Source organism: Eubalaena glacialis, chromosome 13 (assembly GCF_028564815.1).
Source record: "Eubalaena glacialis isolate mEubGla1 chromosome 13, mEubGla1.1.hap2.+ XY, whole genome shotgun sequence".
NCBI lineage: Eukaryota > Metazoa > Chordata > Mammalia > Artiodactyla > Balaenidae > Eubalaena > Eubalaena glacialis.
Window position 1 is genome coordinate 84,610,070 of NC_083728.1, and position 15,784 is coordinate 84,625,853.

The window sequence follows — 15,784 nt, forward strand, 5'->3', positions numbered from 1 at the left end:
AAGCAAGGGAGTTACTTCTGGTAACAAAAGATGTTGCAATGATAAACCAAACCTGAGTAGTTTAAGTGTTTAGGGATGCAAGCACAGCAAGCACTACAAACAAGACAACCAAAACACTGCTAACCAGCAGCCTGCCCTCCAGGGACAGACTGCTCCTGGTGGCCCCCTATATCCCACTGTGGTACACTATTAAAAGGTACGAAGATGGGCTTCCCTGGTGGCGCAGTGGTTGAGAGTCTGCCTGCCAATGCAGGGGACACGGGTTCGAGCCCTGGTCTGGGAAGATCCCACATGCCACAGAGCAGCTGGGCCCGTGAGCCACAGTTACTGAGCCTGTGCTCCGCAACAAGAGGCCGCGACAGTGAGAGGCCCGCGCGCCGCGATGAAGAGTGGCCCCCGCTTGCCACAACTAGAGAAAACCCTCGCGTAGAAACGAAGACCCAACACAGCCATAAATAAATAAATAAATAAAATTAAACAAAAAAAAGGTACGAAGACAAAAGGATTCCCAAACTGTGAAATGCCCTGTGCTGAATAACCTGTACACAGTATAACTAACTTAGTCAAGAGTACATGGGTGTCCATTACACGATTCTCTTCCCTTCTGTACAGACTTAAAACTTTTCACAGTATATGTTAAAAAAGCAACAATAACAGAAAACTGGAGATGAGTCATCCGTTGTATTTACTTTCTTAAATCAAAATCTGGAAAAGTTATTCTGTAATATACTTTAGCTAGGGGGGAAATTAAACTTACCAAATTTTTTGCAGAAAAGCTGATCTACCATCTTTCGTAACTTAGTGATTCTGGCATACCACTCTTCTTTTACTGTAAGGGTAGTATACACAAATTCTTCAATTTGATGACATTAATCAATTATTAAATGTTACTAAATAAATTATTAAATAGGTGGTATTGTTTTCCTGTTCTAACTAAAATTACTTCTAAGATTTTAGAATGTATTTATTAAAACAGTGCTGACATTGAATAAAAAGTGTAAGAACTAACGAAACAATAACAAAATGAAAATTCACAATTAATAGTAATTTTACAGAGATACACTAAAAGTGTCACCACTAAAGCTAGGAAATAGAATTCGTTTTACTCAAGATCAGCTAGCAGGTGATTTTTGTGATGATAAATTTGGGGCTACAATAATGCTGGCAATCCTTTCATTACACCAACTCTAAGTGATGCAATTTCCATTTCATATCCCCACCCTACTCCCTCCACTCCAGAGCAAAAGAAACTAAGAGAACAAATCATGATTGGATTTCCTTCAAAACACATCTAACCAACAAGTGATGATGCCCATGGCTACGTACTCTAAGAAATAAGTCTTTAACTCCTGGGTATGATGATGGATGATCATTCAACTGATACTAATACAGACTAGGATACTACAGACTAGGATAATAAACTGTTCAATACATTATGCCAGAAAAATTTTGCATCTCAAACACAGAACAGACATGGTCGTTTTATAGTTTATCCAGAAATGTGATGTTTACATTTATTTATAATGGGTTATTAAGAACAAAATGGGTTTATTATTCTAGAGAATCCTGGACAATATTCCTTGTATATCACGTTCTGATTTGACATACAATTTGACACAAGACTGGAGACCTACCTCCTGAAGCTGGTTTATCAAGCTGTAAGTCTTCACGTGTTGAATTCAAAAGTTCATGTCTGAAAGGTGAGAAAAATTACTAAATATTTACCAGATAATATTCAGCAAAAGTAATAACTACTAGTACTTATGTCATATTCAGTCATCAAAGCCAGTTTTTAAAAGACAGCCTGAACTCCTGAGCACAACTAAATCCTAATTTCTTGAGATTTCCAGAGTAATAAAACCAAATGGTAACTGCAAATTGTTTCATAATGTGCTTCATGGAGTGTGTGTACGCACACGCACACACACACGCACGCGCGCACACACACACACACAGAGTAAACTTTGTAAATCAAAGGTATTTCATAAAAGCGTAACACCAAAGGAAGCAAACTGCAAAAATTTTAAATGGGAGTCTTCAATTTTACATTACATTCAAGATAACATTACTTAAAAACATCTATAATCTGGTTATAAAAACCATATATATTTCAAAACTAACATTTGCAGGACAGTATACATGCTTTTAAAAAATTCTTCCGAATACACAAACACCCCACAGAATTTGTACAATCTAACTTATGTATCCCGCCTCACTCTATTTTGTTGTAATATCCTGAAGTAACAGGGAAGGGGGAGGAGACAGAGATCACAGAGAAGCATGACCATATATTAACCATAATCTTGAAAATGTTAGAAACTAATATAGGGTTAAGTCAATGGAAGAGCTGTGAAATAAAACATTTGCTGAAGTATAGCATTACCCTTCTAAATAAACATAATAGTTTCTGTTTATCAAGACTAACTACATTAACCTTTGGGGAAAGGCTTACAAAGTCCCTTCCAAATGTGAGAGATGGCTTCCCATAAATAAGGACATCGAAAGGACTTGGACAGAACCTGCACAGCATGAGTACCTTGTGGTGAGCTTGCACAAACATTTAAATACCCAAAGATAGAGTTTTATATGCTTTAAGATCAGCAACCATGAGCAAAATCTATAAAATTATTTGTATGTTTTCCTTAGTTATTCAAATAAAAATTTCAAAACTTCTAACAAATTAAAACGCAAGCACTGTAAGAAAATGACAGTACAAAAGAGTTCTTAGAACAGGCTTATTAATATATCAATATGTAGGGGGGAAGGAGTGGTTATTTGATTCCTGACTAGGACTGGTGTCAGGGTTTTATAACAAGCCTTTTTTGTTTACCATTCAATTTCATGAGAGACTACGAAATATTTACTTATTTATTCATTCTTTCATTCTTTCTTCCTTCCTTCTCATTGCCTTGTTTCCTCATCTGCTAAAAAAAGTGTGGGTGATAATGTAAATTCCTTGACTGTACTGGACACATCAGGCTGAATTGCCATTATTATTATTCTGACTTCAAAGCTTGTTCTCCACACCAGGGTGTCTCAAACTTTAATGAGCACTGGAATCACCTGGGATCCTCATCACATGCAGGTTGGATCCAGTAGATCTAGGTAGGATCTCAGATGTGGTGTCTCTGAAAGCTCCCAGGTGATGCCAATGCTGCTAGTCTGCATGGCTGCCTACCACGTTGTCTCGTGTAAGGAGAGTTTCACCTGAATTGTTCATAGAAAAATGGAGGACAAAATCTTTTAAACTACAATTTATTTGAAAGAAAAATATGTTAGCAACAAGTTTCTCTGTGGAGGACAGCTCACCTATTACCTATGGTATTTCTTGGGTCCTTTTTATCCTTAGTTAAATCCTATCATTCCCTTGTTTAATACCAATACAGAGGCAAGTCTGCTTGGTTGTAATCTTTGATCAAGGTGTTTGTTAATTTCCCCACTTTCTCAACAGTATCAGAGCATTGCCAGAAAAATGAACATGAATACTTCTGCAAATGACTATCATTCTGCTACTGTTACTGACTTTACTATTTATAGCCCAAAGATATGTGGGAAAAAATTAAATCAGTTATAATATGCACGTGACTCAAAAAGACTCATTCATATTAGAACTTAACATGAAAGCCACGTAATTCAGGGGAAGGCAACCCCGCCCCCACTCACTGAAGGGTGAGTACTGCACGGTCTACACCCATCATGGTGCTATCTTTCCCATGCCTGTGCCTGGCTGAGGAATAAGCACTTGACATAATCCTAACCAAAGAGAAGCAAGGCCATATTCCAAGGTTTCCTTCTCTCAGAGAAACACAGGTAGCTACTGTCCCTCCTAGCAGACATGTCTGGCTATGAGTTCTGGAACTATTGCATCCAGCTCACTAGTCTAAGGAAACTATCAGCACAAGGAAGGAAGAATCTGGAAAGGAGCAGAAGCAGAGCCCCAAGTATCACTGTTTTATTTATTTTCTAATTTTTCTAACTTTTTTTTTTTTTTTGGCCGCACCATGCGGCATGCAGGATCTTAGTTCCTGACGGGGGATCGAACCTGTGCCCCCTGCAGTGAAAGCGCACAGTCTTAACCACTGGACTGCCAGGGAAGTCCCCAAGTATCACTGTTTTAATCATCCTATCTCTGACCCCCTTGCTACGTGAGATAAGAATCTTACTGTAACAAGCCAATTTGAATAAGCATTTTTGTTACTTGGTGCTAGAGACATCCCAACTGCTACCCAACCTCTTTCATGCTGCAATCTCTATTTGCTTTCATGCATGTTTGGCTACAGAATTCAAGGTTCAAATCATTTCCAATTCGAACTTGGAAAGAATGACTTAATAGCGTTACATCCATTACTGCTCAAATCAAGTGTATGATATCTGTGTGATTTTCATTCTTTATGATGACATGGTCTTATTCTCTGGAACCTAATGATTTCTACCTTTATCCTTAGGACACTGAAACTTTATGAAATGTGACCAGGCATATATCTTTGTTTTCTTCGCATATCCTTTCTCATGTCTCATATACACAATCATCTTTACAATTTATAATACTAACAATCTTTTAGCTCTTTCATTGAAAATTTTAGTTTAGCAATTATATTTGATAATTTCCTAGACAACTATTCTCCAATTGTTCCTGTTTACAAATGCATCTAATACTTGCTTCATGCATCTAATAGAAAGTTTTCATATATCGACATTTGCTGAAATATGTTGATATATGCCCTCTTAGTTTTTTAAAACTTTTATTGTAATCTTAACAGAATTTTAGTCAGTAGAAATTATGGAAATGTGTGATGTGGCTGCCATTTTTAAATGGAAGCATTTACACTTCCAATTGCTGCACGTACATTTTTTTTTAAAGCTCCTTGCTACAACCCTTATGTCAGTGCTAAAGAATTTATAGCATTCTGCTATTTTTTTCTTTTCATTCTTACTTCTATTGTTTATTTTTATTTTTACAATCGACTTTATTTCCACCTATGCTTTTTAAAATTCAGGCCTAAAAAATAAGACACTGATACTTCAATATTTTCTTTAGCATATGTAGAGAAAAACTGCAAAAGAAAATAACAGTTGTATGCCAGTCAGGCATGGACAGGTGTTCATACTCCAAAAGCCAACCCTGGCATAACTTACGTAGACACACTGAAAAGTAGAAATAAAACAACATATAATAACTCAAACTTAATTTAAATACAGCCCTAGTGGTTAGTGAATATTTGTCAACAATATAAAAAGATGCACTAATCAAGAACAAAGACAAAAGTCCAAGAGTCTTACTTCTTTATCACAAAACGAATCCTTTCCTTTGCAAGTAATATCCTCTCAAGGCGAGGAATTCCGTAAGTAGATGGCCTTCTAAAAGGGATTCCTTCCGGAAGTCCTTCTACATAAAGATCTTCCACGTGGGACTGGAAAAGAGGGTACGGGATCGTCACAGGACCTTTGGCTTTTATAGCTTGAGCTTTAAGGGTAAAAAGAGAAAGGGAAAATTATGAAATGACAAGGATTAAGCTCAGTTTGTAGAAAAGAATAATAATCGAATACATACATATTGCTTTGTAACTTTTATTATCACTGCATCAGAAGCAAAATAGTACAAAAGAACTAAGAGGAAAAGAACACCAAAGGTGCCAGTACTCTACTTAGTCAAAACTGCAATGAAATAATATATTATTTTGAAATAATGTAGATATAGGCAGACTTTCTACTCAAATTTGAACCACAAATGACCCCAGAAAAATATACCAGTTAATTTCAGCTAATACATACAGCATATAATGAAAGAGAAGTAATATTTTAAAAACATAAATGTTCATGTAAAAAGGATTTTTTAATAAAATAACTGAAGCAGAACATTTTTCTGAACTGTAAAAATTCTAAGATTTATTTACCGAGAGTAAAATAATACAACAGCTGCAACAAGCCAAATGCACAAGGAATCTTAAGAATCAAATACAATGAATAGACTTTGATAGTTTTATTAAACAAACTACAAAGAGTCAGTTTTTCTAAACAATAGGGGACATTTAAATATCACTGGGTATTAAACAGTGTAATGTTTTTAGGTGTGACAATGGAACTGAGATTAAGACAATGCATTCCTCTCACCCAACTCGGCATTTTACAATTTAGAGTTTTGAGAGGTGAAATGACATGATGTCTTGGACATCAGAGTTTTAAAATGTTCTTGCATCACAAAGAGGACAGGAAAGGACAAGAAAGAAAATATTATAAAATATTAAACACTGTTGAACTTGGGTGATGCATATTTAAATAGAGGGTCTCTGGAAGTATGAATTTCATAATAAAAAGTTTTAAAAAGCATCAGTTTACGTTCATCTACAACACAAGCACATTTTTAGCTAGCATTAAAAATTGCACAAACATTTTGATACTAAGTAAAGCAATGCCAAATTCTCCATGACTACATAGCAAACACCACTAATTCTTTCAAAGGTTTCTAGTTCATGTAATTAACATATAGCACAGTTATATAAACTGCTTTCCATTGAACAGAACAGCACAGATGCTACTGACCTTGCCAGAAAGGTTCCAAAGCAAAAATGACTACGGTGGACTCCCCTCAGCCCCTGCTCCCTCAGGAATCACCTCTCAGAACAGGTCCACTTTTTTGCTGGTATTTTATGTAAAAGTTTATTTGCTAAACATTAATCTTTGTACTCAAGTTTCAAGTGTACCATATTACACATTAATTCTGAGTTAGATTTAATATCCTTCGTTGATATACTACATCTGAAAATCATATTCACATTTAACAATGAAAATATCTTCCCCGAAGGCAATTACCATTAAAGATGCTTTGAAATTATGAAATGTGAATATTGTTATTATAATTTCACAATGATTGGTAAACATTATTCTCTTATATGCAAAATAATCAAATAAATATATCACCATCACAAGAAAAGTAAAAACATAACCTTTGCTTCTCTTTATGAGAAACACAGAAATTTATAAAACTGTGATAAGTAAATTACTTTAATTCATAATAGTACTAAATTAAGAATACAATAACAAAAATATAAACAGGAGGCATTTATTACGTACTTACATCCCATGTATTATAGGAAGCACTTCACAAGCACTATCTCATCTATCTCATCAAATCTTCAGACTAGAGCTATAGTTCTCATGCCTTTCACAAATGGCTCAGAGAGGACAAAGAGAACATGGCCAGACAGCCTGTCCCCATAGCCTGTAATCTTAACCACCATGTTATAGTGCTTCCATGTAGAAAGAATATGTTGTGAGTTTTTACTTTGAAATGGTCTAATTAAAATCACAGGCAACAGGACTTCCCTACTGGCACTGTGGTTAAGAATCCACCTGCCAATGCAGGGGACACGGGTTCGAGGCCTGGTCCGGGAAGATCCCACATGCTGCAGAGCAACTAAGCCCGTGCGCCACAACTACTGAGCCTGCGCTCCAGAGCCCGCGAGCCACAACTACTGAAGCCCACGTGCCTAGAGCCCGCGCACTGCAATGAAGAGTAGCTCCCGCTCACCGCAACTAGAGGAAGCCCGCACGCAGCGACGAAGACCAAATGCAGCCAAAAATAAAATATAAATAAATTTATTAAAAAAAAAAAAAAATCACAGGCAATAGACTCTGACTACTGAAACATGGGAAAAATACTGAGAACCTTAAGAAAATAACTGAAAATATTAAAGAAAAAGTTACTGAATTCCTCATGAAGTTTACTCTAATTCTAGATCTTCACTGAGGAGTGTTATAATCCGTGATAGGGAACTGTTCAAGTTACTTAAAGTAAATAATCCCAATGTGGTTTATCATTTAAAAACTTCACTTAGAGGGGCTTCCCTGGTGGTGCAGTGGTTGGGAGTCCACCTGCCAATGCAGGGGACACGGGTTAGAGCCCTGGTCCGGGAGGATCCCACATGCCGCGGAGCAGCTGGGACCGTGCACCACAACTACTGAGCCTGCGCTCTAGAGCCCGCGAGCCACAACTACTGAGCCCACGCACCACAACTGCTGAAGCCCGCGTGCCTAGAGCCCATGCTCTGCAACAGGGGAGGCTGCCGCGGTGAGGGGCCCGCGCACCGCAGCGAGGAGTGGCCCCCCGCTTGCCGCAGCGAGGGAGAGCCCGCGCGCAGTGGCGAAGACCCAACGCAGCCAAAAGTAAAAATGGATAAAATAGATTTATAAAAAATAAAATTAAATTAAAAATTCACTTAGAGAAATTCAGTAATGCAGGATAGCACTACAGACTTTCAAGTTAAAATTCAGTGTATTATATATACAATTTTACAGCTTTGCCAGTCATTTGCAAAGAATTCTCCAAATTTAAAAAACCCAACAAAACAGATATTTTTAAACAATTTTTGCTATTTCTAGGTGAGCATTTGATACCAGGTGATAATAAATCTTGTTTCTCTGATTACTATATAAAGGTAGCTATAGGACGGAATACTAAAAGGAAAAGAGAATTTGAGATCTAACAAACTCAGGTATCTATCGAGAGTAGGGAAAATAAGGGCATCTAGATGAATACTAGATTTAACACATCAGGTTTAAGGAAGACTATTGCTTAAGAAAATACTCTTCAATTAAATCTCCAAGATTCAAGATTTTGCAACAAATATATAAATAAACTCCCAAACATGCATGCTGAAAGTTTAACGGAAATACTAATTGATAATTAAAGAAAGGAAACTTCTTCGAAAGCTCTGTTGTGATCTGGAAAGAAAATTTCTAATATTTGGACAGACACTATCCACTACCTTTCCAGGGACAGATAAGTAAGGAAGGCACAAACACTGGTAGAATGGGACTTGCTCACATTAGATGAACAGTAATTCCACTGCTAAAAAGCTTACGGACAAAACCTTACAGGAATTTTTAAGTTTAGACTTACCATACTTTCTTTCAAACAACTCTTCAACTTGTTTACGCAGGTCAGTAATTCGAGCATTCCATTTCTCTGAAAATTAAGAGAAAGTTAAAACTCAATGATAAATCCCTGTTTGGAGGCACTAATATGTTCTTAAGATGACCCAACATCTAACGACTTATTTTCTACATAATATATCCTGATTTTTAATAATCCACCTGTCTATATAATTTTACTGTTTTCCTAAGGACTTTCTCTTTTTTGCGGTTCTTATAATTGGTTCAGTGAGAGATTATAGGGTTGTTTAAAGATTACTTTCAGAACACTTCATACTGAGTACCTCTTTTTAAACTTATAAATTCTGAAAAGCAGGAGGGCAGAAAAGACCCGTCAATTAAACACTACAAAGTGAGGAGAAAAAGAGAAAGGTCCCCAAGACTGTGCAGGAAACCTTCTAAAACATGTCTAAGTTGTATGGAAATAAGACTTTATGTACAGTTGCAACTTATAATAGCATGCTAAAGAATATATATAAACTTACTATATATATAACTTCAATTTATATTCAGTAATTATGACTAAAACAACTTAAAATATTAAAGTACTATTTAAAAAACGTATAAAGCTAAATGTTCCATCTATTCAAAATAGGGATCACAAACACATCTTGCCACTAATATTTTACTTAGTCCCTTCAAAAGGATACCACTGTGGTTTGATTAGAGGCCAGCAGTTACACAAAGCAAGAAAAATTAATATAAAAATTATATCTGAAATAAAAAAGTGATCTAAATCTCAGACAAATAACTGAATTACTAAGTCATTAACACTGATTTTTAAGTCTACCCATTTTTTCTTTGGCCACATTACGGCTTGTGGGATCTTACTTCCCTGACCAGGGACTGAAGCCGGGTCCCAGCAGTGAAAGCATCGCATCCTAACGACTGGACTGCCAGGAAATTCCCTTAAGTCTACCAATTCTAGTTAACAACAGAAGATACAATGTCTTATGCTTTGGTATACAAAAACATGTGTAAGCAGTGTCTGCAAGGTTACTTCAAACTGTCCATGGCTTTCCTCAGCTTAGATTATAAGGCAGTAATATATTTAAGGCATCCTCCCCAAAGAATGCTGTAACTCTTCAGTAACAGAAAAAGTTCGGAAGGAAAAAAAAGAAAAGAGGACCACATTTAATTGAGAACTTACCAAAGTTGAACTCCCTCACTTTCCGTTTGCCGGCATTGGCAGGTTCTGTGACTGGCAGCTGGGGAGGCTCATTGCTCTTTGGTCTCTTGGTAGGTGGAGAATAATCATCATCTTGAAAAAGAAAACTATCATCACTGGAGGAACAGTCTAAATGAGTGACAGCCACTGCCTGTAAAATCCTCAGCATTCGAAAGACGTGGGGGGATTTAAATATGATTGGGACAGCAACCGTTATTTCTGTATTGCCATTTTCAGCATATTTTTTCCCAGTTACATTTCCAGCTTTCCTACTCTTTTCGGAGCTGCTCAAGTGAATAACACTCGTTTTCCTTTGTCTTGCTCCTTTTTTTCAGTTTGCTTAATTTGAATTAAGTCATATAAATTTCCCCTTCTCCTAACTCCTCTCAGAGAGCTGTCTAGAATTATAGTGTATTTTAAGTCTTCCAAGAAAAGGGTTTTAATGGAGACAGCTACCAACAACTATACAAATATATAAGAAAACGGGGAGAAAATATATCTTGAATGGAAAAATATTTAAGCATATACAAAATTCAAGCATACATAAAGGAGGCTGGATAACTGTATGTTAAAAACTTTTAACAAACGAAACTAAAAGAAGTAAGATTATATTATTTGTGAAACAGGTATTGTTGATTCATCCAATACAATACCCATGTATGTAGAAAATGAGCGATCATAATATTTAAGCACTGAATATAGACTACCCAAGACTTTGTAGTAAGAGTTCTTTGTGGCTATGCCTGCAACTCAACTCTGCCGTGATACTTCAATACATCTGGTGCTAGAATAAAGGACACTGGATCAAGTAAGAAAAGCTATCAACTGTCATCTTCTTCTGGTCCCTGAAAATATCAGTTGGCACACTACTGAGATTTCTGCTCAAACACCATCTATAAATTATTGAAAATACCATTTTCAGGTATCTATACTTTAAAAAAATGTGGGATGAAGAAGAAAATAATTACTGGGTTAAAGGCAACAGCAGTAACAAAAAGATACCATAAGATACACTAAATTCCCCTTTTCAGTATAATTTTCATTCTCATTTTACAGCTAAACAAACAAGATCAGAGAATGCTATATGACTTAACCATGTCATATGCTAGATAGTGCAGCTGAGATGAAATTATGGGTATCATTCTTTCAGCTAAACAGGTTAACTCTCAAAAAACAGTAAGAAATTCAAATTTAGCCTAATATACAATGATGCCTTGGACAGCAATGGATAACTTCTATATACTTTGTATGTTAATCAAGGGAAAATCTGACTAAAGCCTAAAATACTTAAATCTCATTCCTATCATAGCATCAGAGAACACAGACATGGCTGCCCTTGTTCACTGACTTTGGGTTCTTCCTTTACAGACAAAGCCTGTGGATACGAAAATCCACGGATGCTCAAGCCACTTATATAAATTGGCATATTATTCACATATAACCTACGCACATCCTCCCTTATACTTTAAATCATCTCTAGATTACTTCTAATACCTAAGACAATGTAAGTGCTATGTAAATAGTTGTCTGGCACATGGCAAATTCAAGTTTTGCTTTTTAGAATTTTCTAAAAAACTCTTTCTGAATACCTTCCATCTGCAGTTGGTTAAAGCTTGCAGATATGGTGGGCCAACTGTAATGTCACACTGATTACCTAAAATCATTTACTGACTGACTATTCAAACCAATAAGAGAAAAAGGTATCAATGTCACTGATACCAGATAAAGTCATATTAGGACCCATTTATGTGCTGGGAAAGGGAATACTATTTCAGGAACAAGTTATCATATAAACAACTTACGACACTACAAAAACTTTCACGCGTTGAATTCCACTGTAGAAACCCATGTTCAAATCCAGAAAAAAACAAAAAAAAATTTGTAGTAAAAAACAATTTAAAAAAGACAAACTACCAGTAAAATAAAACTTGACTATTTAACATGGGCTCATAATGATTAAACTACTACAAGAATTAAAAATGGTCAAAAGCAAAGATCACAGAGAGACTGGAGTAACATTATGATGAATTTGGATTACATTTTGCGGCAATAGCAAATCATCAAAAATTGCTGATTAGTGGGTAAATGGGCCAGAGTTTTCCTTTAGGAAGATTCCATTAGTGTAATATGTGGAGTCTGGATGACTCAGAGAATAAAGCTTCCTTAACTGAGCAGCGTTTTAAGAAAAGGCAAACGATTATATCTAGTTACCAACCTCTCATAACTGGCTAAATCAAATTTATTTCAGTGAAAAAGTAATCACCAAAAAATTTCTTAATGTTAGACTAATAGCATTATTATGACGTTGTTGCTATTCAACTGGTTTTGACTCACAAAAATGACAATTTTATAAAGTTCAACTGAATCTAACCCATAAAAACTTTGGTGCTATAAAATTAATTTCTTTATCAAAAAAAAAAAAAAAAGGTCAGAAGATTCTTAAATAGGTTATTAAATAGATTCACACCTAAGTAGATACATTTTGGAAAACGTATTAGGTATTTCTCTAATGTCTGGCTTTCAATTCTGAAAACAGACTGACAAAATCCCCCCTTTCCAATTTCCAAATAGATTTTTAGACGCCTGAGAGTATTTTCAGGCTAATTTGCAAAGGGTAAAATGAAATATACTCATTTCACCTATGAATATTGTCAAAGCATTTTAAATGCTTAGTATCAATATTTCTTTACAAACATTAAGCAATGACATTTAAAACAAAAGTATTTTCCTTACAGGCTAATGCAGCCTAAATATTTCTATAGATTATCATTTAAAATTATTGCTAATTGAATTATATAACATGAAAACCGAAAGAGTATAAAATAAAAAAGAAAATATAGCTTTAGGATGGTAATGAAAAGTCAGTGCTCTATTATATTCATCCCAATTGTAATCCGAACGGTTTGAAATTGAGGCCAAGGGGAAAGGGCAAGAGAGCTTTTCTTTAGTGTCTAAGACCTCATTTGTTCAATCAGATTAACTTATTTTAAAACAAAAGGATTTAATAGTATAAACATATTTTATAAAAGTAACCTCATCGACCATTAATAGAAAAAAGACAAATCTAGGAGAGTGTTTTTTAACAAGATAACAAATGATTTAACAAAGACTGTAAAATATTAAAAAGTGATTATCACATTTCTCTCCAGTGACAAATAATGAAGTCAATCTATTAAATGTAAACAGATGAAATTAATTATGTGTGATGATAAAATACCACAACATATATTTTATTAAAAGACTAACCCATTTCATATATTTATTACCTGATCTTAGAGTGTTTTAATTCATATGAAACATGGAATTAGATCAAGAAGAGCTATGAACTCAACCACACCTTCTATTTTTTTTCTACTCTTGCAGCAAAAAACTCTGATTTTGAAAAAGTATGAAAAACTGTTACTCTTGACCTCAAAATCTCTTTCACAAAGGATCCAAATTATTTCCATGTAGCAGAAACCAGTCTGCCTCTAACAATCAGTCCAGCAGGTAGCACTGTTTTCTATCATGGTGCTTCAACATTATAAACAACCACTTCTGTGTAAAAAGACACATATCTCTGGACACTTCCAATTTAAGCCCAAACTAAAAATATTTACATCATCAAAACTAAAAGCTTATAAAATGAATTTCAAGATATTTTAACATGCAAAAGCTGCAATTCAGTGAGGAATATGTCACAGCTATGCCTCAGTCTTAAAAACAAGCCTCCCACCCCTTGAAAAAAGGCAGTAACAGACCCTAACCCCAAATTAGTATCCAGAAAAATCCTGTTTTCCTTTTTGCAACATACTTACAAATATACCTATAGATAACACAGACCTCAGAGCTAAAATGTGTTACTAAACTCATCTAATTCTTGATGAATGCATTAATAGCATATAAAAATTTTTTCTGATACTCTTTTCAACATAATCAAATTGGTAATGTTTTATCAAATAATCTGACACCTATTCAAAGTAAAAGAAACAAATCAAAATAAACCAGGCACTCTTTCTCTTAATTAATTACCCCTACACATTTCAAATTAATAGGTGGCATTTTCCACCCATGGACCCATGTCCTAAATCCTCCAAAAGTCTAATTTTTACATAATAATTGGATGTTCACTAAGTGATTTGTTAGCAACTATAAAGTTGAAAATACAAAATATTCAAATGATAACCTACCCAATTACATAGATTCTATGAACTCTCATGTAACATTTATAAGACAAGCATGATAACAGTGACAAATAGCAAAGACTATTATTGCTCTATCTTCAGAAATGCCCAGAATTCAGTCACTCCTTATCCCTACTGTCACCATCCAGTTCTAAAGCACCTCCCTCTCTGCCCTGGATAACTACAATAGCTTTGCTTCCACTATGGTCTGCTCTCAGTCTTTACAGCAGCCCTGTTTCTTCAAAAAGGAGGACAGAACTTATCACTTCTCTGTTCAAAACTCTTCAATGGATTTGCCTATCTTGTTCACTCCTTAGCACCTAGTACAACCCCCAGCACATACAAGTGGCCTGGTATTTGTGGACTGATTAAATAAACATTTGAATAGTGCAGTCCTTAATTTTGTGCAGCAGCCAAGTATTTATCAATGTCCTAAGCATAAATTTCATGAAAAAGGATACCATCAGAGGATGAAATCCAACTATTCAAACTCTAAAACAGTGTTACCCAAAGTGGCCCTGGCGTAGGGCTGTGGTGGTGCGCTGGGACCCGGTGCGGTGACAGTGGTTGCTGCGGGGCTGATGAGAAACTACTAAAGTTCCTGTGGACGCAAAGTAGAATTTCATAAGAACATAGTGGATGGAGAAGAGAAAACCTACGGTGGCTATGAGGGCCCTGATGCCATGCATGTAAAATTGGTATCTTCGGATGGTCACGAATTTACTGTAAAAAGAGAGCATGCGCTAACATCAGGAACAATAAAAGCCATGTTGAGTGGCCCAGGTCAGTTTGCTGAGAACGAAACTAATGAAGTCAATTTTAGAGAGATCCCTTCACATGTGCTATCAAAAGTATGCATGTATTTTACCTACAAGGTTTGCTACACTAACAGCTCCATGGAGATTCCTGAATTCCAACTGCACCTGAAATTGCACTGGAACTGCTGATGGCTGCAAACTTCCTAGATTGTTAAATAAATTATTTAAAAAAAAACAGGGCTTCCCGGGTGGCGCAGCGGTTGAGAATCTGCCTGCCAATGCACGGAATGCGGGTTCGAGCCCTGGTCTGGGAAGATCCCACATGTCGCGGAGCAACTCGGCCCGTGAGCCACAATTACTGAGCCTGCGCGTCTGGAGCCTGTGCTCGGCAACGAGAGGCCGCGATAGTGAGAGGCCCGCGCACCGCGATGAAGAGTGGCCCCCGCTTGCCACAACTAGAGAAAGCCCTCGCACAGAAACGAAGACCCAACACAGCCACACATACATACATACATACATAAAAAGAATGTAAGCAGACAAGAATAGCATTAAAAAAATAAAAAATAAAAAAAAAATTTAAAAAAAAACAAAACAAAAACAAAAAACAAAAAAGTATAGTCCATATATAGGTGGTATTGTGAACTCCATTCCGGTGTGTAAATATTTATGTATATTTTTCAATTTATTTAAGAAAGAAAATTTAAAATTTCAAAAAGAGTCTTACTTAAGACACAAAATTAACCTTCTTAATCTATTTAAAATCA

The 15,784-nt window shown here is 35.8% G+C and overlaps 1 protein-coding gene and 1 pseudogene across 5 annotated transcripts in view; one reads left to right on the top strand and one right to left on the bottom strand.

Moving 5' to 3' along the window:
- The window catches only part of GTF2I (general transcription factor IIi), a 99,842-nt gene that overhangs the window by 23,667 nt on the left and 60,391 nt on the right, over positions 1 to 15,784 (bottom strand). For all 5 annotated transcript variants that reach the window (XM_061210004.1, XM_061210002.1, XM_061210006.1 and 2 more), the window contains 5 exons: positions 10,082 to 10,192; positions 8,900 to 8,965; positions 5,281 to 5,464; positions 1,635 to 1,693; positions 758 to 829 (listed from right to left, as the gene is read on the bottom strand). In XM_061210004.1, the coding sequence (XP_061065987.1) occupies positions 758 to 829; positions 1,635 to 1,693; positions 5,281 to 5,464; positions 8,900 to 8,965; positions 10,082 to 10,192 (492 nt within the window). The remainder of the gene's footprint in view (positions 1 to 757; positions 830 to 1,634; positions 1,694 to 5,280; positions 5,465 to 8,899; positions 8,966 to 10,081; positions 10,193 to 15,784) is intronic.
- LOC133103579 (elongin-C-like) lies at positions 14,913 to 15,235 on the top strand (annotated as a pseudogene).